Raw genomic sequence first — 25,183 nt, 5'->3', positions numbered from 1 at the left:
TCCAATGAGGTGCCACTGGATAGAGAGTTGGCTCTAAACACTTGCAATCTACAGAAATCTCTATATGTCTTACAAATGCAGTAACCAACAGTTTCTGAGCTCTGAAACTGAACAGCTGCAAAACGTTATCCTTTATACCACTTCTGCAGCTATCAGGTTATCAGATAAATCAAAGCAGACTTAACTCACGCCAGGGTGAGCTGGCGTTTTCCCCGAACAGCGGATAACCCGTGGGGGAGCACGTAAAATTACAAGGTAGGCTCAAAATAGCATTAAATTCATTGTTAAAAACCCATTTAATGATCTAAATTGTCTTCCCTGCCGCTTGGTGTCGGGTCAGTTCTGCGCAGACAGATCTGACACCTGGGATACTTGCGTGGAGGCGGGTTGACAGCGGGTTTCCTACCCGCTGTTAATCTTTGCTATTTTGACAGCGGATCCGCCTCCAAACCTGCACTCTGAGCGCCGTCAAAGTTCAGCCCAACGTTTCAGGTCTGTGACCCTTTGTCAGAACCCCCTCAATCACCCCCTATAGCCCCTCCCCTCCCCACGGCACCTTCCCGTGCAAGTGTATGAGATGCAACACCTGAACTTTTACCTCCTCCCTTCCCAATGTCCAGGGACCGAAACACTCCTTCCAGGTGAAACAGTGATTTACTTGTACTTCTTGCAATTTAGTACAGTATACTGTATTCGCTGCTCATGATGCGGTCTCCTCTACATTGGGGAGACCAAATGCAGATTGGGTGACCGCTTTGCAGATCACCGCCATTCAGTCCGTAAGGGTGACCCGGAGCTTCCGATCGCCTGTCACTTTAATTCCCTGCTCCACTCCCACTTTGATCTCTCCGTTCTCGGCCTCTTACACTGTTCCAATGAAGCTCACTGTAAGCTCGAGAACAGCGCCTCATCTTTCGATTAGGCACTTTATAGCCTTCTGGACTCAACATCGAGTTCAACAATTTCAGACCATAACCTCGGCCCTGATTTTTTTCAGGCGGCAGCTGTTGAGGATTCTGCCATCCCCATTTGTAACATTTAACCACTCCTGCCTTCCACCCTATCACAGGCCGTCCCTTTTGTTCTTTCCTTCGCTCCTCCCTTTCCCTTTCCCTGCCCCTGGTTAAAATCTGTTATATCTCTAACTTTTTCCAGTTTTGACGAAAGGTCCCAGACCTGAAACGTTGACTCTGTTTCTCTCTCCACGGATGCTGCCTGACCTGCTGAGTGTTTCCAGCATTTTCTGTTTGTTTCGGATTCCAGCATTCGCAGTATTTTGTTATAGTGCCGTCATGGGGTCTGGGACAGAATCTTGCTAACTAGACCAAAACCAGGCCTCTGCTACACACAATAAAGCAAGCAACATCCAGCAAAAAGAACTAAGAGAATTGCATGCTTGTAACGGAACCCATCAGACTATAATTTAAATGGATGGAAAAATCAGGCAGGCTCCGTTACGCGTGTGCGATACTCCCCACCCGATTTTCCCCTATGCGCTTCACTTGGGCGGTCTTTTACATCCATGTGCAATAAGCGGAAAAATCTAGTCTATAATTTTAAAAGAGACACACTAACTAGATGCAGTTAGAGTGGCAGCAGACATTAAAATACGTGTACAATTCCCCACATTGAGTGTTTCCAATCTCAGCCTGGGCCGTTGTGGGAGAAAGGGCATCTCTTCAAGTCAATGATTGCTGCTCTTGTGTATTCCAGACACCACATTTCTTTTGCTGTTTTCCTGGAGATGACAGCCCCAACATTGGCAGCAAAATGGCAAAGTAAATGAAGAAATTATAGAACCATTTGTGCGCTCCACAGAAAGAGGTGGCTCTTTTATGGAAACAACACCCATGGCTTTTTTAAACTATGGGAGGCTGAAGTGCCTCCACCAGTTTTGTTTAACCCAGCAAAACCATTTTGATTTTGTTGGCCTGTATGGGCCTTTCCCATGCAGTGGAGAAAGTTGCAGTCCCCCCAAAAAAAAATATTTGGCATTTTAAAATAATACTTGCAGACACTGCAAGGTAGATTTTCTAGTCGATTAGGCCCAATTTTTGGGTGCAATCAATCACAAAATGGACTAGAGATCCAAATTGCTGGATTTCCACTTCTGGGCTACAGAGGTGCATGAAATACCCACCTGGAATAGGCAGGAAGTTCCCCTGCCATTTTGACAGAAATGAGGTTTCCCAGTGTTCCCGATGGGTGGCAAAGGTTGGATGTGGATTTCAAGGGCAGTGCCTAAAGATTGTTGAGCTTTTATACAACATTTACAACTTGTTTTTTTCTTTTTCTGACTTACGTGGTTTGGAACCATTGTGGCATTTGCCGCTGCACAGCTATTTTTTGTCAATAAGTATAGTATTTTCCATTGGGAGTCACCCATACTTGTGCTTTTTGGAGGAAGAAGACAGCCAATGAAAGAAAGCATGCAGTTCAGGTGTTCTGCTGTTGCACTCAGTACCCTCACATTCATATCTGCAGACAGAGGTGCACATAGAGGACTAGAAAACGCAGAAGCTCCAATTCCCAAGGGAAGCTGTGACAACAGACATGATAGAATGAATGCAATGCATTAAGGCCTGGCTAATCTTAATGCTGGATGGTACTTCAGAATCACTCTGATTACAATATTTCATGCTCTAAGCGGTACTGGATGAATGAAGGCGTACCAGGATTATCAACAGCCAGCAAAGCTCGAATGATTGCAACCACTGTGACGCCACCAACCACATCTGCAGGCCTTGCACAACTATCTGCCGAGGTGCGATAAATGGCAGTTGGAAAGGTTACCTGTAAACATCTGACATGATTCTCTGACTATATAAGCTGTGTCTTTATGCATTTCTCCACTTCACCTGAAGAAGGAGCAGCGCTCCGAAAGCTTGTGATTTCAAATAAAGCTGTTGGACTATAACCTGGTGTTGTGTGACTTCTTACATCTGACAATGGGGAACTGGATTCAGAGACTCCAGGTCAGCAGAGAGCTAGATGTAATGCTGGGTCACCTGCTGCGAGGATACCTGGAGCCTCAAATCTGCCTTCACTTCCTTTCAAACATGCTGCAATACTTGCCCCTAGAGGAAGTGCCCTGCAGTAGCAAACAAGGCTGCCCCTCATCACCACTACTTCATGCAGAATCTACTCCACTTCAGCAGCCAAACAGAGGGTTAGGAGCTGGGTTGCTCCGTTATTTTTCAGACAGACTTTGTTTAGTACTTCTATGCTGGTTTTCCTTTCACTTCATTCCCCTTTACAGCTTAAAACTCGACAAAGCTTGAAATGCCTTTTGAGCCTTTCCAAATGTGAAAGATTTTTTGTCCTCCTATGCTGCCACTTACCCTTTAAGTTTCTGCAATTCTTAAATTTTACCTGAAGCTCAATCTGGCCCCACATAGGTTTCCTCCTTGCACAAGGTGCAATGAGTAATGGTGCTACTGAGCTGACCATGAAAAATTGCATGCAATAAAGACTCTGGTTGTTTTGCACTCAATGTTAGCCATTCTGGTCTGAATTTTATCAGGACCGGAAAATCTAGGCTCACCATACAATATAAATAGGGCACTTTTACATTACCAGGAGCTGCAGTTTGTATTACAGCATCACTTCTCGGAAGGGTTTTGCAATATAAACGCTGCATTAGCTGGAGTGTTGCCAAGGGTATATGACTTACACCCACTTTAAATATTTTAGGAGGTAAGCAGCTGTTCACTGGATAAGCTGCTGTAAACATTGGTATATACCTTGAATTAGATCTCTTGCAGCACAGGAGGTGGCCTTGTGGCCCCATTGTGCCTGTGCCAATTACCTGAAAGAGCTATCCACTTAGTTCCACCCCCTGCCCTTTCCCCATAAACTTTGAAATGGGTATTTTCCAGATAGGTATCCATTTCTCTTTTATATGCTGTTATGGAGTCTTCCGCCTCCACTGTTGTAGGATTGTATTCAATGTCCTAACAATCCTTTGCTGTTTTGATTACCTTAAATTTATGCCCTCTAGTTACCAACTCACGACCAGTGGAGATCGCTTTTCCCGAATTACCTTATCAAAACCCCTCATAATTTTAAATACCTAATTTTTTCTAATGACCAAGATGGGCTACAGTTTCTGTCAGAGTTGGGGGTGGAAAGGGCAGCAGCGCTGGTATAGCTGAGTGATCCGATTTTTACAGCAACTTTGAGCTAATAGGAAAAATCATCTTGTGACACATCTGTATTACCTTAGATACTTAATATAAAAACCGAATAAACTTCCTCTGAATGAGGGAAATGTAGTGGATGTGAACTTTCAAAAAGCCTTCGACAAGATACCACACAGGAAACTATTAGAGTTAATTATGGAGTATGGAATTAGGGGAAGGGTAGCAAACTGAATTGACACTTGTTACAAGGGAATAAACAGAGAATAGGAGTTAAGACAGTTTGTTAGCGTTGTTGGATGTGGATAGTGGTGTCACACAGTGTTCTGTTCTGGAATCGCTTCTGTTCACTGTGTACATCAATGATTTAGATATCAGGCTAGACGGAGTGGTGTCCAAATTTGCAGATAATACTAAAATAGGAATAAATAATTCTGAGGACCAAAGGAAGCTAAAAGGGGATAATGATAAGATGATGGCATGGGTAAAATGTGGCAGATGGAATTCAATATCAGTAAATGTGAAGTGTTACATTTTGGTTAAAAAAAATAAAGATTATACTTTAAATCGAGGAAGGTTAGGTGATGAGGAAGAGTGGAGAGATTTGGGGGTTTAGGTTAACAAGACATTAAAAGTAGCATCTTAAGTGGCTTAGATCATCAAACAGCAAATGGAAAACTGAATTTTATGGAAAGAGGTATAGAATATAAGTAGAGATGTAATGGTGAATCTATTCAAAACCTTATTAAGACCACAGTTGGAGTACTTCGTGCAGTTTTAGGCTCCACAGTATAGGAAAGCTGTTTGAGGCAATAGAGAGGTACAGTATATTCACTAAAATGTTGCCTGGTATGAGGAAATATAAATACAAAAGAAAAATTTGACAATCTGAGTCTCTTTTCGTTAGAGCCGAGGGGATTGCAGAGTGATTTGACATAGGTGTTTAAAATTATGAAGGGATAGGGCAGGGTAGATAAAAATAGATTGCTTCCTGGGACTGCGATTATATTTTAACCCGGCCCTAAGCGGGGCAACAGACGCAGCCTTTCTGCCAGGTGAAAGCAGCTGTCGGGAGGACAAAGTGGAAAACTTTCCTTTGTTGGGCTAGGATGGGCAGGAGTGCTCCTATGGATCCCACAAGGAAAGTCACAGCCACCCCTCCCCAGACTCCTCCCACTTCTCTCATGCGATACCCTCCTGGAAACTACCCCCCTTCATCTCGATTTCTCAGTGTGCCAGTTGAGGGTCGATGGCCTGATCTTCGACTCTTAGGTCTGCGAGTGCACTTTGGATTCGCCCTGCCACTGCCCACCAGAAACCCACTAGGGGTTAAAATCGACTCCCTAGATTCAACTTGACATCTGCATTTGTGCTTCCCTTAAGAAGCAAATTTGCCGATGTTCACCAAATTGCCTGTCTGAATAATAGAAAATTGGGTGGGTAAGACTCTTGCTCACATTGTTCAAATGTGTCTCCTGCCAGATTGACCTATGAAGCAATAGCATGAATGGATGGTGTCTGTAAGATACCTAAAACCTGTCCTGCTTATGCATGCTACTTTGAATGTAGATGTTCAGGGTGGTGAAAAGAAAGGGGAAAAGAGAAAATTGGGTAAAAAAAATTGGACGCTGTTAAGAGTCATTCACACAAAGCTCACCCAGTCAACATTGAGATTACTAAGTAACCACAAGCCTTGGAACTTCATGATTTTTGTAACATTTGCATACTGAATTATCATTGGCCCGCAGGCACCTGTAAGGAATACCTATTATATTCACATGTGATCACATGCTGAGTTGTCATTGGCCCGCAGGCACCTGTAAGGAATACCTATTATATTCACATGTGATCACATGCTGAGTTGTCATTGGCCTGCAGGCATCTGTAAGGACTGCTATTGTTTTGGAGGACCCAGGGTCCTGACTCCATCTTGTCCACATGGTGCTGTACTGCTGTGAGTCAGCACAGACCTGATGCTTCATTAAAAGAGTTTAAATTGTAATACTCCATTGTCCTGCAATTTATTATTTTTGTACAAAGTGTGCAAAACAAGACATGGTGTCAGAACAGGGATTTGAAATGGACATCGTTGGAGCTCCCTTACCTCGAATGAATTGGGGATCTTTGAACTTACATAGAGAATGGTGCAAGTTCAAGCAACACGTGGAGTTGATGTTTTCGGGTCCACTGAAAAGCAAAGGGGAGGAAGAAAGATGCAGCTACCTACTCCTGTGGATCGAAGAAAAAGGGAGAGACATTTTTAACACATGGTCTCACCGCGGATGAAGCAAAGGTACTGAAAAGTTATTTTGACCGTTTTGAAGCATATGTGATGCCCAAGACAAATACAATATTCGCTAGGTACAAGTTTCAGGAGAAAGTACAAGGAGCTAGTGAGTCATTTGAATAGCTCGTGACTGAGTTAAAACTGCTGGTAAAAGACTGTGTATATGCAGATAAAGATGAGATGGTCAGAGACCGCATCGTGTTTGGAATACATTCAGCTAAAGTGAGAGAGAAACTTTTGAATGTTGGGTCCGGGCTAACGCTGGACAAAGCTATGGACATAGCTAGATCACACGAAATAGCCCAAGCACAGTTGAAAACCATAACCGGCGCCACGAGCAGCTCGAGTGAACAGACAGTGCATGCAGTTAATAGATACACACCAAAGAACACTGCCCAGAGAGCATGTTTCAGAACAGAAAGAACAGCGAGAGTTCTAAAAATGGGTGACACAGACATAAAACGCTTCAAAACTGTGGCTATTGTGGAAACAACTGGCATGGAGAAAAGGTGCAATGCCTGCCAAAGGAAGGCAATGTACTAAATGTGGTAAATGGAACCACTTTGCTAAAGTCTGCAGGACTGTTTTCGGAATAGCAGTACACACAGTGAGTGACAGCCAAATGCCAGATAGAGAGCCAAATGCAGAGGAACTGTTTATTGATTCTGTGTCACAGAAAAAACAGATTTCAGAGACTGAGCAAGCCTTTGCCGATATTGAGATAGGAAAACAGGGCAAAGAGCTTAAGTTTAAACTAGACACTGGATCTCAGGTTAAAGTAATTCCTCTGAGTGAGTATCACAGTTTGAAGGATGAGTGTGAGCTACAGCCCACCTCACGCAGACTGACCGGCTATGGGGGGGAGCAGCTCATTGTAAAAGGCACATGCGTGATGAAATGCAAGTACAAAGAAAGCGACATGATGTTGGACTTTTACATTATTGACACTCGAGCACCGCCAGTGCTAGGTCTAAAGGCATGTTTAGACACGGACCTCATCAAGCTAGTGCTATCATTGACAGCACCAGTTGACAAGCAGACAGTCATGGAGGAGTTTGCTGACATTTTCGAAGGAATCGGACTATTCCCAGGTGAATGCACTATTCACCTTGACCCAGCAGCAACCCCTGTGGTTTGCCCACCGAGAAGGAGACCCCTTGCTCTGCGTAGTCGCCTGAAGGAGGAGCTGCAGAGCATGGAGAATACAAAAATTATCGTCCGGGAAACAGAACCGACAGAGTGGGTCAACGCGTTAGTAGTGGTTGAGAAACCACGTACCGGCAAGCTCAGAGTCTGTCTCGACCCCAGAGAATTGAACAAGGCTATCAAACGCCCTCACTACCCTCTACCAACGCTAGATGACATAAGAACATAAGAAATAGGAGCAGGAGTAGGCCAATCGGCCCCTCGAGCCTGCTCCACCATTCAATAAGATCATGGCTGATCTGATCCTAACCTCAAATCTTCTATCACTCTGCATCCACCCGAACCCATGTGATCTCCCGGGAGAGGCGAAAAACCAGATAAAAGACTGTGGTAAACCACTTTTATCGTTCACTATCGTTACACTATAGTTATCACTGTTGTATTGTTATCACTGTTCTCACTGTTGTATCACTATACGAGGTCGCCTCTTGTCGCGCTGTTATACCTGGGCTGACCACCTCCGACTCCGCCCATGGCTCCACCTACCTGCCCAGGTATAAAGGTAGTCGACTGGCTGGTATTCCTCCTTGTTGGACCCGATCACCCACGAGGGTGGGCTCTGCTATTTAGTCAATAAAAACCTTTAGTTACGTTCCTAACTCGTCGCTTTTTATTGGACGAATTGATAGGTATATCAATTTTATTGACTAAATTTTAAAGATGTCTACTACTGGCCAGCCAGAAGCCCTCCCAGAAGCACAGCCACAGCAGCTTTCAGACACCGGGCTACACCAGCCACACCAGCCGGCTTGGCTGCAAGCCCTCAAACCACCGTACCTGGATCTAAACCCACAGGCAGCAAACTCAGCCCTCGACTTCAAACACTGGCTGGGCTGCTTCGAATCCTACCTGGAAGAATCCGGCGTCCCTCAGAGATCCAAACTAAGAGTTCTGAACGCCCAAGCGAGCCCGAGAGTATACGCACTCATCCAGGACACGACTACATACGAGGCCGCTATCAACCTACTGAAACAGCAGTACCGGAGCCCGGTAAATTACATGTACACCAGGGACCTCCTAAGATCCCGCCCGCAACAGCCAGGAGAGTCTGTAGCTGAATTTTTACGGGCGCTAAGAGCACTCGGCAGGAACTGTGACTTTAAAGCGGTGACGGCTGTTGAAAATACGGAAGATAATATCCGCGATGCCTTTGTGAAAGGCCTACGGTCCGACTACTCACGGCAAAGACTGCTTGAAGCTAAAGACCTCGACCTGGACAAAGCTGAAGCCCTCGCTCTCTCCCTAGAGGTGGCCCATCAGGACCAGGAGGCGTTTTCCAGGTACTGCTCGCGACCCTGGGACTCGGGCCCGACCCCTACCGCAATACCCTTCGCAGCGCCGCCCCCGGGACCTACCTCAGCGTCGGCATCCCGGACCCGACCGGGACCGCCACCCCCGGTACCGGCTCCGACATCGGGCACCCGCGATCGGGCCGCCAGCTGCTTCTTTTGCGGCCAGGAGAAGCACCCGAGGTCGCGCTGCCCAGCCAGGAACTCTACCTGCTCAACCTGCAGGAAGAAAGGCCACTTCTCTAAGGCCTGCAGGAGCGGATCTTCAGAGGCCAGCAGTGCCTCATGCGAACTGTGGGGGCGGCCATCTTCTTTCAAGGCAACTGAGGCCAGCATCCCCACACGTGAGTCATGGGGGTGGCCATCTTTGATCAAGGCAACCGACCCCAATAGTGCCTCATGTGAGTTATGGGAGCAGCCATCTTCTCCGCCATTTTGTCCTACCTCGTGGGAGACGCCATTTTACCCACCACGCCCGACTGCCACCGGGTCTCCGGACCCGACGACCGCCTCGCCCGCAGACGACAACGACTCGCTTACCTACACACTAGCCTCCGTCACTCTGGATCAAGCCCGCCCACACCACCTGTCCAAGTCGATGATGGACATCAAAGTAAACGGCCACGCCACGACCTGCCTGTCCGACAGCGGAAGCACGGAGAGCTTCATCCACCCAGACACGGTGAGCCACTACTCCCTCCCTGTCCTGCCAATGCGCAACCGAATCTCGATGGCATCGAGGTCCCACGCCACGGACATTAGCGGCTACTGTGTTGTGACCTTGTCGGTTAAGGGTACGGAGTATAAAAATTTTAAACTCCTCGTCCTCCCCCAGCTCTGCGCTGCCGTCCTACTAGGGCTGGACTTCCAATCCCACCTGCAAAGTGTAACCCTAGCATACGGTGGACCCCTCCCCCCACTCACAGTCGACAACCAGCGAATGTTAAACCGCCCACCGCGTAACACCTGCAGCCTATCCACCCTCAAGGTGCTGCCACCTTCCCTGTTCGCTAACCTCACCCCCGACTGCAAACCCGTCACTACCAAGAGCAGGCGGTACAGCGCTGGGGACAGAGCCTTCATTAGCTCTGAGGTGCGGCGCCTCCTGAAAGAGGGCATTATCGAGGGGAGCAACAGCCCCTGGCGTGCCCAGGTCGTGGTCGTTAAGACCGGCGATAAAAATCGCCTGGTCATCGACTACAGCCAGACCATAAACAGATACACCCAGCTGGACGCATACCCCCTTCCCCGCATATCTGACATGGTCAATCAGATTGCACAATACCGCGTATTCTCGACCATCGACCTTAAGTCGGCCTACCACCAACTCCCTATCCACCTCGAGGACCGCCAGTACACGGCCTTCGAGGCGAATGGGCGCCTATACCACTTCCTTAGGGTCCCCTTCGGTGTCACCAACGGGGTCTCGGTCTTCCAAAGGGAGATGGACCGGATGGTTGACCAGAACGGACTGCAGGCCACATTCCCCTATCTAGATAACGTCACCATCTGCGGCCGCGACCGGCAGGACCATGACGTGAATCTGGAGAAATTCCTCCGTACGGCCCAACGGCTGAACCTCACCTACAATAAGGAGAAATGTGTGTTTAACACCTCGCGCCTTGCCATCCTTGGCTGTGTAGTAGAGAACGGACTCATCGGCCCCGACCCCGAAAGAATGCGCCCCCTCATGGAGCTACCCCTCCCCCACTGCCCTAAGGCACTTAAGAGAACCCTGGGGCTCTTCGCCTACTATGCCCAATGGGTGCCCAATTATGCGGACAAAGCCAGACCCCTCATGAAGTCCACATCCTTCCCCCTCACGGAGGAAGCGTGCGCGGCCTTCTCCCTCATCAAGGGAGACATAGCCAAGGCCACAATGCACGCAGTGGATGAGTCCATCCCCTTCCAAGTGGAGAGCGATGCATCCGACTTCGCCCTAGCCGCTACCCTTAACCAGGAGGGGAGGCCGGTGGCCTTCTTCTCAAGGACCCTACAGGGCCCCGAGATCCGACACTCGTCGGTCGAGAAGGAAGCCCAGGCAATTGTGGAGGCGGTACGGCGCTGGAGGCATTACCTGGCAGGCAAATGATTTACCCTCCTCACCGACCAACGTTCGGTTGCTTTCATGTTTAATAACAAGCTGAGGGGCAAAATCAAGAATGACAAGATCTTGAGGTGGAGAATCGAGCTATCCACCTACGATTATGATATCTTGTACCGGCCAGGTAAGCTGAACGAACCCCCTGATGCTCTTTCACGAATTACATGCGCCAGCGCGCATATTGATAGACTTCAGACCCTCCACAACGACCTCTGCCACCCCGGGGTCACCAGACTTTACCATTTCATTAAGGCCCGCAACCTGACCTACTCCATCGAGGAGGTCAGGACCATGACCAGGAACTGCCAGACCTGCGCCGAGTGCAAACCGCACTTCTATAGGCCGGACAGAGCAAGCCTGATCAAGGCCACCCGCCCCTTCGAGCGCCTGAGCATCGACTTTAAGGGGCCTCTACCGTCATCTGACCGCAATGTGTACTTCCTCAACATCGTTGATGAGTACTCCCGTTTCCCTTTTGCCTTCCCCTGCCCAGACATGACCAGTACCACGGTCATCAAGTGCCTGAACGACCTCTTCGCCTTGTTCGGGTTCCCGAACTATATACATAGTGACCGGGGCTCCTCCTTCATGAGCGAGGAACTCCGTCAGTTCCTACTAGCGAGAGGTATTGCAGCAAGTAGGACCACCAGCTACAACCCCCGAGGGAACGGCCAGGTGGAAAGAGAGAACGCGACGGTATGGAAGGCCGTCCTCTTAGCCTTAAAGTCTAAGGGCCTCCCAACCTCCCGCTGGCAGGAAGTCCTCCCGACAGCGCTGCACTCCATCCGGTCACTACTTTGCACTGCCGTTAACGCCACCCCCCATGAACGAATGTTCGTTTTCCCCAGGAAGTCGACTACGGGAACCACTCTACCAACCTGGCTGACCTCTCCGGGGCCCGTCTTGCTGCGAAAGCACGTGAGGGCCCATAAAACGGACCCCCTGGTCGAGAGGGTGAACCTCCTGCACGCCAACCCCCAGTACGCCTACGTGGCTTACCCAGACAGGCGGGAGGACACTGTCTCCTTACGAGACCTCGCACCCTCGGGCACTCCGGAGACACCACCTTTACCCCCCCCCCACTTCCAGCCCAGGTAGACGGCATGCCGGAACCCCACGAGCCTTCGCCGACCACGCAGACACCAGCATTAACACCGGATAATGCAGCACCGCCGCTGCGACGATCGGAGAGGCTTACGAGGCCTCCGGACAGACTGACATACCAGAACTGGTAGTACACTTCACCCCGCCGGACTCAAATCTAAACAAGGGGTGAATGTGGTAAACCACTTTTATCGTTCACTATCGTTACACTATAGTTATCACTGTTGTATTGTTATCACTGTTCTCACTGTTGTATCACTATACGAGGTCGCCTCTTGTCGCGCTGTTATACCTGGGCTGACCACCTCCGACTCCGCCCATGGCTCCACCTACCTGCCCAGGTATAAAGGTAGTCGACTGGCTGGTATTCCTCCTTGTTGGACCCGATCACCCACGAGGGTGGGCTCTGCTATTTAGTCAATAAAAACCTTTAGTTACGTTCCTAACTCGTCGCTTTTTATTGGACGAATTGATAGGTATATCAAAGACCCAATGGCCAATTTGGGAGAAAAAAATCTGGGAAATTCCTCTCCGACCCATCTAGGCGATCGAAATTCTTCCAGGAGATCACTCTGTCCCTATATTTTCTACAGTACTTACCTTCTGTAAAGGCGATCTCCACCCCAGCCAGGAACAGGAATAAAACCATCTCCTGAAATCTAACACAGAATTAGAACACAGTAGGAGCAGAACCAGGCTACACGGCCCCTGGGCCCACTCCACTACACACAGGGCCATGACCATTCCGAACCTAGACTCATGTCCAATTTCCTGCCCGCTCCCCGTAACCCTTAATTCCCTTTACTTCTAGGAAACTATCTATTTCTGTTTTAAATTTATTTAATGATGTAGCTTCCACAGCTTTCTGGGGCAGCAAATTCCACAAACCTACCACCCTCTGAGTGAAGAAGTTTCTCCTCATCTCAGTTTTGAAAGAGCAGCCCCTTATTTTTAGATTATGCCCCCTAGTTCTAGTTTCACCCTTCATTGGGAACATCCTCACCGCATCCACCAGATCAAGCCCCTTCACAATGTTATATGTTTCAATAAGATCGCCTCTCATTCTTCTGAACTCCAATGAGTAGAGTCCCAATCTACTCAACCTCTCCTCATATGACCACCCCCTCATCCCCGGGATTAACTGAGTGAACCTTCTTTGTACTGACTCGAGAGCAAGTATGTCTTTTCTTAAGTATGGACACCAAAACTATATGCAGTATTCCAGGTGCGGTCTCACCAATACCTTGTACAACTGCAGCAATACCTCCCTGTTTTTATATTCCATCCCCCTAGCAATAAAAGCCAACATTCCATTGGCCTTCTTGATCACTTGCTGCACCTGCATACTAACTTTTTGAGTTTTGTGCACCAGGACCCCCAGATCCCTTTGTACTACAGTACTTTCCAGTTTCTTGCCATTAAGATAATAACTTGCTCTATGGTTTTTCCTGCCAAAGTGCATAACCTCACACTTTCCAGTATTGTATTCCATCTGCCAAATCTCTGCCCACTTACTTAGCCTGTCTATGTTCCTTTGCAGGTTTTTTATGCCCTCCTCACTCACTACTTTCCGTCCCATCTTTGTATCATCTGCAAATTTTGATATGTTACACTCAGTCCCCTCCTCCAAATCGTTAATATAGATTGTAAAGAGTTGGGGACCCAGCACTGACCCCTGCGGAACACCACTAGTTACTGGTTGCCAATCTGAGAACGAACCATTTATCCCAACTCTCTGCTTTCTGTTAGAGAGCCAATCCTCCACCCACTCCAGAATATTACCCCCAATCCCGTGATTTTTTATCTTGAGCAATAATCTTTTGTGTGGCACCTTGTCAAATGCCTTTTGGAAGTCTAAATACACTACGTCCACTGGTTCCCCTTTATCCACCCTGTATGTTACTTCCTCAAAGAACTCAAGCAAATTTGTCAAACATGACTTCCCCTTCATGAAACCATGCTGAGTTTGTCCTATTAAATTATGTTTATCCAAATGTCCCGTTACTGTCTCCTTAATAATGGACTCTAACATTTTACCAACCACAGATGTTAGGTTAACAGGTCTATAGATTCCAGCCTTCTGCCTACTACCCTTTTTAAATAAGGGTGTTACATTAGCAGTTTTCCAATCTGCCGGGACCTTTGCTGAGTCAAGGGAGTTTTGGAAAATTATTACCAATGCATCCACAATCCCTACCGCCACTTCCCTCAAGACCCTAGGATCCAAGCCATCAGGTCCAGGGGATTTATCCGCCTTGAGTCCCATTATTTTACCAAGTACCACTTCCTTCGTGATTTTAATCGTATTTAGTTCCTCCCCCGCTAGAGCCCCCTGTTTGTCCAGTGTTGGGATATTCTTCGTGTCCTCTACTGTAAAGACTGATACAAAATAATTGTTCAGTGTTTTTGCCATCTCCATGTTTCCCACCATTAATTTCCCGGTCTCATCCTCTAAGGGACCAACATTTACTTTAGCCACCCTTTTTCTTTTTATATAACTATAGAAACTTTTGCTGTCTGTTTTTATATTTTTTGCTAATTTACTTTCATAATCTATCTTCCCTTTCTTAATCAATCTTTTAGTTATTTTTTGCTGTCTTTTAAAGACTTCCCAATCTTCCATCCTCCCACTAGATTTGGCTACCTTATATGCCCTTGTTTTTAGTCGGATACTATCCTTAATTACTTTACTTAGCCACGGATGGCTATCTTTTCTTTTACACCCTTTTTTCCTCAGTGGAATATATTTTTTTTGGAAGTTGTAAAATAACTCCTTAAATGTACACCACTGATCATGTACTGTCTTACCCTTTAATCTATTTTCCCAGTCCACTCTAATCAATTCCGCTCTCATACCTTCATAGTCTCCTTTATTCAAGCTCAGCACGCTTGTTTGAGATCCAACCTTCTCACCCTCTAATTGAATATGGAATTCAACCATGTTATGGTCACTCATTCCAAGGGGATCCTTTACTAGGACATTTTTAATTAATCCTGTCTCATTACACAGGACCAAATCTAAGGTTGCTTGCCCCCTGTTCGGTTCAGTTACATACTGCTCAAGAACCCCATCCCTAATACACTCAATGAACTCATCCTCAAGGCTGCTGTGCCCAATTTGATTTGTCCAGTCAATATGATAATTAAAATCCCCCATAATTATAGCTGTTCCCTTATTACAAGCCTCAACTATTTCCTGATTAATACTCCGTCCAACAGAGTTGCAACTGTTCGGAGGCCTATAGACTACACCCACTAGTGTTTTTTTCCCCTTATTATTCCTTATCTCCACCCAAACTGTTTCACTATCCTGCTCCTTTGACCCAATATCATTTCTCTGTATTATAGTGATTCCTTCCTTTATTAACATAGCCACCCCACCTCCTCTCCCTTCCTGCCTGTCCTTCCTGATTGTTAAATAACCTGGTATGTTTAATTCCCAGTCATGGTCACCCTGCAGCCATGTTTCTGTAATGGCCACAAGATCATACCCATATGTCGTTATTTGTGCCGTTAACTCATTCATTTTGTTACGAATGCTACGTGCATTCAGATAAAGAACTTTGAAATATGTTTTGTAACACTTAGTTCCTGTTTTTTCCCCTTTTACTACTTTACTTTTTACTCCATACCTTCTGTCCCTTCCTGACACGTTCTGTTTTTTAATTCCCCCACTGCTACCTAAGTCTATGACCTTCTCTGTTGTCATTTCTATTATTTGCTCTCCAGAAACCTCCCCCCCACTAATTAGTTTAAAGCCCTCTCTACAGCCCTAGTTATATGAATCGCCAGGGCTCTAGTCCCAGCACTGGCCAAGTGGAGTCCGTCCCAACGGAACAGCTCCCTCCTGTCCCAGTACTGGTGCCAGTGTCCCAAGAAGCAAAACCCATTTCTCCCACACCAGTCATTGAGCCACGCATTTAACTCTTTAATTTTATTATTCCTAGCCAAATTCGCTCGTGGCTCAGGTAATAACCCAGAGATTATTACCCTTGAGGTTCTGTTTTTTAATTTGACCCCTAGCTGCTCATACTCCTTTAACAGAACCGTCTTCCTTGTCCTATCTACGTCGTTTGTACCAACATGGACCACGACAACTGGATCCTCCCCCTCCCACTCCAAGTTTCTTTCCAGCCCAGAAGAGATGTCCTTAACCCTGGCACCGGGCAGGCAACACAGCCTTCGGGACTCCCGCTCTTGACTGCAGAGAACCCTATCTATCCCCCTAATGATACTATCCCCTACCACTACAACATTTCTTTTTACTCCCTCCACTTGAATGGCCCCCTGTACCACGGTGCTGTGGCCAGGTTGCTCATCCTCCCTGCAGTCCCCGCTCCCGCCCTCACAGGGAGTAAGAACCTCGATCCTGCTGGACAAGAGCAAGGGCTGCGTCTCCTTCAACACTACATCCTGGATCCCTGTACCTTCCTCACTCGTAGTCACACCGTCCTGTCCCTGACCACGGACTACATCTGCAGTAATTAACTTCATAGGTGTGACCATCTCCTGAAACATAGAGTCCAGGAACTTCTCCCCCTCCCTGCCGTGTCGCAGTGTCTGAAGCTCGGTCTCAAGCTCCATAACATGGAACTTGAGTTCCTCTAGCAGCAAACACTTGTCACAGATGTAATCACCGTGAGCCTCAATGGGGACCACCGGCTCCCACATCTCGCAACAGTAACACATCACCTGCTCCATTCTATATAATTAATTAAATTTCTTATTATTAGTTATGAAGACCCTGCCCGGATATAGATGATAATATCACACCACTATTCAATAGGACTTACCAACTTAAAGGTATAAAAGAGAAGAGAAGGAAGAAAACCAACCAACCAGCTGATCACCAACCTCCTCCTTGAATACTGTCTGTGGGGCCTGTTTGGTTGACTCGTCTCGCTGCTCCACCTCCGCAGTACTGTCTAAGCCTGGGAGTGGGGAACAAAACAGAGCAAAAAACACACCCTCACCTCCCACTTGCCCGAATCTCCCAGTTACCAAAACTCCAGCAGCACTCAATGCACAAAGCACATCACACCCAAGCTAGTAGGAGCACGTTACTTCAGTGTAATGGACGCACGATCAGGATACTGGACTATCAAGCTCACGGAAGAGTCATCTAAGCTAACAACGTTCAACACACCATTTGGACGCTACCGATTTCTGCGTTTACCGTTTGGTCTTATCTCAGCTCAGGATGAATTCCAGCGGAAGATCAACAAAACCTATGAAGGCCTTGACGGAGTAGTCGCAATCGTAGACGACATCCTCATCTATGGCAGGAATAGAGAGGAACATGACAGGAACCTCCGTGCGATGCTACAAAGATCACGGGAGAAAGGTATCCGGCTCAACCCCGAGAAAAGCATAATCGGATCCACCGAGATCAGTTATTTTGGGCATCGCCTTTCAACTGATGGCATTAAGCCGGATCCAGAGAAAATCTCCGCCATCAAGAAGATGGAGTCGCCGAAGAACCGCGCAGAGCTAGAGACAGTGCTAGGCATGGTTAACTACTTAGCCAAGTTTGCCCCGAGCCTCTCCGAAATCAACGCACCCATGCGTCAGTTGCTCAAACAATCCAATGAGTTCCTGTGGGACAAACAACAGGACACAGCATTTCAGAAAATGAAAGACCTAATCACCAGAGAACCAGGACCAGTTCTTGCCTACTTCGACCCCAACAAAGAGTTCAGACTACAAGTGGACGCGTCAAAGTACGGACTAGGCGCAGTATTACTGCAAGAAGGAAAGCCCATCGGCTACGCTTCCAGATCTCTCTCAGACAGTGAAATCAACTATGCTCAAATCGAGAAAGAGCTATATGCAATTCTGTTCGGATGTAAGCGTTTCCACCAGTACGTCTATGGCCGACAAGTCATTGTGGAATCCGACCACAAGCCCCTCGAGTCAATCATGAGGAAACCACTAGCCGCAGCCCCACCAAGGCTACAGAGGATGATCCTTCAGCTACAGAAGTATGACTTCACAATCATTCACCGTCCAGGCAAAGACATTCCTGTCGCAGACACGCTCTCCAGAAAATCTCTTAGCTACCAGGACAGCAGCCTCAGTGAAGGCATGGATGTGCAGGTGCACATGGTGTACAACAGCTTACCTGTGAGTGACTCAAAACTGAAGGAGATCCGAGCAGGAACAGAAAAAGATGCACAACTCACGCTGCTGAGCAAAGTCATACATGAAGGATGGCCTAAGGAAAGGAGGAAATGCCCTCAGAGCATATCTGAATTCTGGAACCACAGAGACGAACTGTCACAAATCAACAGAATTGTCTTCAAAGGGGAGAAAATCATCATTCCTACCAGTCTTGGAAAAGAGTGTTGACAAAAATTCATGCTGGACATATGGGCATGGAAAAATGCAAACAAAGAGCACGTGACATTATGTTTTGGCCCGGAATGTGCAAACACATTGAGGACATTGTCGGAAAATGTTCCATTTGTCTAGAACGCCGCCCATCAAATGTCAAAGAGCCCATGATACCTCACCGTATCCCAGACAGGTCCTGGCAGGTCGCGGCAACGGATCTGTTCACATGGAACAACGAGGACTACATAGTGACTGTTGATTACTACAGCAGATTTTTTGAATTGGAGAAGCTTCACAGCACCACATCTGCAGCTGTGATCCACAAGCTAAAGGCAGCCTTTGCCAGGCATGGCATTGTAGAGACCTTAGTCTCAGACAATGGGCCCCGATACAAATCAAAAGAGTTCGAGTCGTTTGCCAAGGCATGGGATTTCACACATGTCACATCAAGCCCACATTACCCTCAAAGTAATGGCCTTGCTGAAAAAACTGTCCAGATTGCAAAAACACTCATGGACAAAGCCAAAGTGTACAAAAGAGACCCCTACATTAGTCTCCTTGAGTACCGCAACACTCCGGTTGACAACTTCAAGTCACCAGCACAGCTGTTGATGAGCCGCAGACTTCGCTCAATCCTTCCAAGCACCAACCAGCAGCTGCAGCCAGAGGTAGTCAGCTGCAAGCAAGTGCATGCAAAACGTGTACAGAGACAGCAACACCAAAAGAGATACTATGACAGGTCAGCTAGACTACTGCCGCCACTGCACAATGGAGAATCCGTCAGAATCCAGGAGCATGACTACTGGAAGCTAGCAGTCGTCATCCAGCCAGCTGACACTGAGCGATCGTATCACGTCCGCACCCCAGAAGGACAGGTGTACCGCCGCAATCGCAGGCACCTCCTGAACACCAAGGAACAACACCGTCATTCCAACAAGAGGATCAGTGCAACAGAGTGTGATGAACAGAGCAATACACAAAACACATCATACTTACCTGAACCTAAACCTGAACCTGATTTGTTGACCGATTCAGGAGCATGCTCAGTTCCATACCACACAAGGTCGGGACGAGAGGTCAAGCCTAGTTATCCTTGACTTGTGAACTGTCAAATGGTGTAGGCGGATCGCTGCCCTAAAAAAAAACTGTACATCATTATTGAAACGTTGAGATGTTTTCAGTGCTAGTTAAATGTTGAGTTTACTTATATGTTGATGCTACTGAGAACATTATGTCGAAGAAAGGTTCAAAAGTAATGCATAACATTTTTCTTTTAAAAGGGGATGTAATATTTGCATACTGAATTATCATTGGCCCGCAGGCATCTGTAAGGAATACCTATTATATTCACATGATCACATGCTGAGTTGTCATTGGCCTGCAGGCATCTGTAAGGACTGCTATTGTTTTGGAGGACCCAGGGTCCTGACTCCATCTTGTCCATACGGTGCTGTACTGCTGTGAGTCAGCACAGACCTGATGCTTCATTAAAAGAGTTTAAATTGTAATATTCCGTTGTCCTGCAATTTATTATTTTTGTAGTGTGCAAAACAAGACAATTTTCTTTTTGATGAATTTGAAAAGGAACAAAATATTTAAAATATTCCCTCCCTTCCTCCCATTAGTTAAAAAATTAATCAATCACTAAAAACTCAAAATGACTGCAACGCAAGTCTGAGAGAACATATCACAGTGATGAACATGAAGCTAATTTGCAGGTAATTCTTATTCACTGCTTCCAAAATCACAACAGTGATAACCACAGTTAGATCCACCACTGTCTGAAATAACTGGCATGCTTAATACATTATAAGTGGCACCTTTGTAATAACCGTGGACGGTGTAAATGGTGGTGACTGTATATGCACCCAGCTGTTGCTGAATTTTTTATATTACTGATGCCATTGTGTCAGTATTGAGGACTGCAATGGATGTGGATCTATACTTTATATTCAAACTAGTCCCTGATAGATCCTCTGCTTACACCAGCCGAGACTGCTTGTGTACGTAAATAATGGAAAAGATTAAGGACAGAAGATATCGGGCCTGAATTTGCGGTCGGAGGCTTCCCGCAGGCGAATGCTTCCGAACTGCAATTAAAGTATGAACCTACCTGATGGCCCTGTACCTACGAAGACTCGCGCTCCTGGGCCTGCAGGCATAGGCCTGTATAAAAGCTCATGTATCCTGGGGCGCAGGCGGTTCGCAAGCATCCCTGGGATCACGTGGGCCGGTCCAACCAATGAGAAAGGGGGATTCCTATTATGCTTATGGGGATTTCACTTACGTAAGGAATCCCCATAAGCTCAACAGGAATAACATAAAAAACAAATTTCACACAACCTAAATAAAAATAAATCATTACATGGTCAAAATTAATTAAATACAATGTAATTAAATATTTAAAACAAAATTTTTATTTTTTGAAAAATAAATGTAAACATTTTTAAAGGGTCCAAAAATAACCTGAACTAATTTTAAAGGTTTTTTTTAAGTTTAAATGATTAAAAAAAAAATATTTTAATATTTCTTTAAACTCTTATTCTGGTAAAAGATGTCCATTTCCCGAGGATTCGGACGATCTGTCTAGCTGAAACTTGACAGATTACAAGTTCTGGGATTTCGCGCATGCGCATCGCACACGGAAACCTGAAACTTGCGGGACACTTACGGCTGCGTACGCTGTGTGTACTTGGTGTGTGTGGAAAATCCAGGCCAATATTAATAATTTTGTTTTATGCCCAGTGATCACAGGGTGAGGGTACGGGTTAAATGAAAGCACTCTGTCCCTGTTTTATTAGGCCAAAAGACAGCCACTGAACTTGAACAATTTTTAAACTTTTCCACATATCTCAGCTCAAAGAACTGAGTTGTGTAAACCAGCAGTTTTTGTCCCTTGTGGATATAATTTGCATCTTAAAGCCTGAATGAATTACTTTGCATCTTAAAGCCTGAATTAATTACTTTTATCAATGTAATCACTGCAGGCTTACCTGACCATAGTTTAAGTGTTCTGTATTCACAAAGTTTGTGGTAGTCCACTGTAAAAGCAACCAAACACAACATATTGCATGTTTCAGTCTAGTTCTATAAAAGGCATCATATTTATGTTCAACAATCTAATGAGAAAAGATACAGCTACTTATGGCCACTGCAGTTGATAACTGATTCATGCTTTTTAGTGATCAAACAGCTGTGGACTGCTGTGATGTATTTAAATCACATATGTCCCACTCTTGGACATGTTCCAATCCAAGTATTTTACAAGATGTAATAACTGTTCTAATAATGCAAGGAAAATTCTAAAATGTTCAAGAGATCAACCCCTCAGATACACAGGAAAATGGGTAGAAATATCATAGTATTCACTGTTTTGCATTGTTGTGACAAATTCTGCCTGTGATAGTCCAATATAAGTATTCCCCACTGAGAGATTTGTTAAGATCCTGTCAAATCAACAGTATTGCACATGGGGACAGGTTTGAATATGCTTGTTAAAGTTTATATTGGCCCATGATACTTTAATGCAGGAGAAGCTGTGACATTAACCATGCTATATTACTTACAAGAGACAAATGATATGGAAATTACTTGAAAATTATCTGGTGTTTTGCAATTCTGTGACAGATGTGAATTACGATCTAAAGATGGGATAGATTAAATCCCCTTTAGGAGTGGCCTACAAGTGGGCAGTAAAAAAGGGCATTTTATTTTGGAATTCATTTTATTCACATATATTTGACTTTATGGGTCAGAACTCTTTAATGATCTTTGTGGTGGTTAAATCTTTTCTTTTTTAATGTTGCTCCACAAATTCAAAGAAGAAACAGCCATACTAATCTTATTGCCCCATTTTTTCTGTCACCTTAACATATCAGTCATCTGACATGATAACAATATAACACTGTGTCAATGTGGCTTAGTGGTAGCACTCAGCCTGAGTCAGAAGGTTATAAGTTAAGGGCTTGAGAACATAACCTAGGTTGACACTTCACTGCAGTACTGACAGAATGGTATCTTTTGAATGAGATATTAAACCGAGGCCCCATCTGTTTGTTCAGGTGGACATAAAACATCTCATTGCACTATCCAAAGATGAGCTGGAAGTTTTTACGATGTTCTGGCTAACATTTAGAAACATAGGAAAATAGGAGTAGGCCATTCGGCCCTTCGAGCCTGCTCCACCATTCAATATGATCATGGCTGATCCTCTATCTCAATATGATATTCCCACTCTCTCACAATTCCCCTTGATGCCTTTTGGGTCTAGAAATCTATCTATCTCATTCTTAAATATATTCAGTGACTTGGCCTCCACAGCCTTCTGTGGTAGAGAATTCCACAGGTTCACCACCCTCTGAGTGAAGAAATTTCTCCTCATCTCAGTCCTAAATGTCCCAGCCCGTATCCTGAGACTGTGACCCCCCTCGTTCTAGACCCCCCAGCCAGGGGAAACATCCACCCTGCAACCAGTCTGTCTAGCCCTGTCAGAATTTTATGCGTTTCAATGAGATCCCCTCTCTTTCTTCTAAACTCTAGTGAACACAGGCCTAGTCGACCCAATCTCTCCTCATACGACAGTCCTGCCGTCCCAGGAATCAGTCTGGTGAACCTTCGCTGCACTCCCTCTATGGCAAGTATATCCTTTCTTACTTTATATCTCTAACATAAAAACAAATGATATGATCATTTATCTCATTGATGTTTGTGGGGCCTTGCTATGCTGAAATTGGCTGTAACTTTTGGCTACATAACAGTGCCTGCACTTCAAAAAGTTAATTCATTGGGACGTTCTGAGGATGTGAAAGGTTCTATATAAATGCAAGTTATTTCGTAAAAAAAAATTCTACCCATTGTGTTTCTAAGCATGTATATAATGTAAACATGGTTTCCAGAATGCTTAGTTTCTAAGATATCCAGAATCTGTTGAAAAGTTGTCCCTTATCAAGTTTGGTGAAAACCCAATTAAACATTGGCTCGGAATTTGCGGTCAGTAGTGAAGTGATGGCACTCGCCGCTGACCTCGAAGAAAGATCTAGCGTTCTCTGTGGTGCGAATTTCAGCTCTCCCGACCTTCGTTTGAATCTGGTGCCAAATCAAGCGAATCTCCAGTGTCCAGCAACATTGATGTCATCAAGCAGGCTGAGCAGCCAATCACATTGAAGAATTTTCACAGACAGCAAAACCAGGAAGTAAAATTCACAGAAAGTTAAGTTTTGTCCTTTTCAGTCTAAGTACCCTTTTAACGACGTGACAAGTGTAAATTACTGCCAAACAACTTCTTCGGCACTGAAAATTAACTATTACAAGTGTGGCGACTCATTCCTTCAGGTTTTAATTGTTGTTGGAGATTTTTTAAATGTAAATGTAAAATTTAAAACTTTTTTTTAACTTTTCCATTCACTCATTTTTCTCTTTCTGTACCTGATTTGACATTGAATTCATCCACTCTAATTTACACTTCTTTCTCAGTTCTTACGAATGCGAGTGTGGAGGCGGGCCTGCTGTCAAAATGGCAGTGATTGACAGTGGTGTGGAAGTCCGCTCTGAACCCGCCTCCTTGTTAATTTCACAAGTGCTGGCTCTGCCTGCGGTTTGCAGACTCGGCACTAAGCAGCGGGTCAGGCAATTGAGATACTTAAGATGCTGCCAGGTCCTAAAGATTTTTCCATGTTTTTTACAAGATTCCTGGCACTTGGGGATCACGTCAGGTAAGTGTGTCGGGTTCTCAATGACTCTCCATTGCTCTGAATAGGCGACAGCTGCAAAAGTGGTATGAAAGCTACCATTTCACAGCTGTTTAATTTCCAATCTTAGAAACTGGAGCCTTCAGGATTTGGAATACACTTTTCAGCTTTATGGAGGTTTGAAGTGTTTGGAGCAAACTCTCTATCCAGTGTCACCTCCTTGAAGCAACCTCTCTCACCACTGACAGATCGCTTCTGTCATCTCAACTTCAGCTGCCATCTACTCCATCAGCATCGGTGCCCTTGAAAAAATCTCACCTTGGTCCTCAGAATCCCATCACAATCAGCCCCAACATCAACATCACCAGGCACACCAGCAGCACCAACAACAGCACCAACCTTCTTTGCAATCACCTGATGCTGCACAGGACAGAGGGCATCAGCACCCGGCCACATTGCTGCCCAAGATGCCAGGGATGGCCTCACCATGGCCAGATTTACTTCACTTTACACTGTACACCCTGGCTGCCACATGATGTGCCAGGTTGACACCACCCCACACCAACACCATAAAGCATCCCTACAATGCCCAAGCCATTCCTTTCACACTCATCACCATTGGGGGTTACCGTTATGTCTCACCATTCACTGCAGCTCACTAAGCCACTTCCAAAGGTGCACACAGATCTGTCCAAGTAGGCAAAGTGTTGAAAATAAAGATTTCAATGTTTGACAACACATTAACAGAAACTTTACATGAACATTGGCGATAAACACCCAAGTGTCTACCCTTGTGTGTTGTTAGTTGGTATGATTGGACAAGGATGAGGGTGTGAGGGGTGGCTAGTGAGATGGGGAAGTGATAATGTAGATAGAGAGGGATGGGTGGAGGTGCAAGGTAAGTTGGTGTAAGGATGTGCAGGAGTAGGGTAGGGATGGCAGAGTGATGGGGATGTGATGAGTGGCACAGCAGGATGAGGGTGAGTGTGGCTCTGCAGTAACATTTCGTGATCTACTGAGATCATTGAAAGGTT

General features: G+C 45.8%; 1 protein-coding gene across 11 annotated transcripts in view; it reads right to left on the bottom strand.

Moving 5' to 3' along the window:
* The window catches only part of pak5 (p21 protein (Cdc42/Rac)-activated kinase 5), a 486,760-nt gene that overhangs the window by 57,921 nt on the left and 403,656 nt on the right, over positions 1-25,183 (bottom strand). For 9 of the 11 annotated variants that reach the window (XR_015077543.1, XM_085981687.1, XM_085981689.1 and 6 more), the window contains one exon: positions 21,456-21,503. The exons of the other annotated variants lie outside the window; for them this stretch is intronic. Coding sequence is in view for 8 of the 9 variants with exons in the window: in XM_085981687.1 (XP_085837813.1) it covers positions 21,456-21,503 (48 nt within the window). In the remaining variant the exon portion in view is untranslated. The remainder of the gene's footprint in view (positions 1-21,455; positions 21,504-25,183) is intronic. 11 annotated transcript variants of the gene reach the window in all.

Source organism: Somniosus microcephalus, chromosome 3 (assembly GCF_052327205.1).
Source record: "Somniosus microcephalus isolate GS21.2 chromosome 3, FLI_Smic_1.0, whole genome shotgun sequence".
Lineage (NCBI taxonomy): Eukaryota > Metazoa > Chordata > Chondrichthyes > Squaliformes > Somniosidae > Somniosus > Somniosus microcephalus.
The sequence above is the reverse complement of the archived record's forward strand: the minus strand, read 5'-3'. Positions and strand labels throughout refer to the sequence as shown.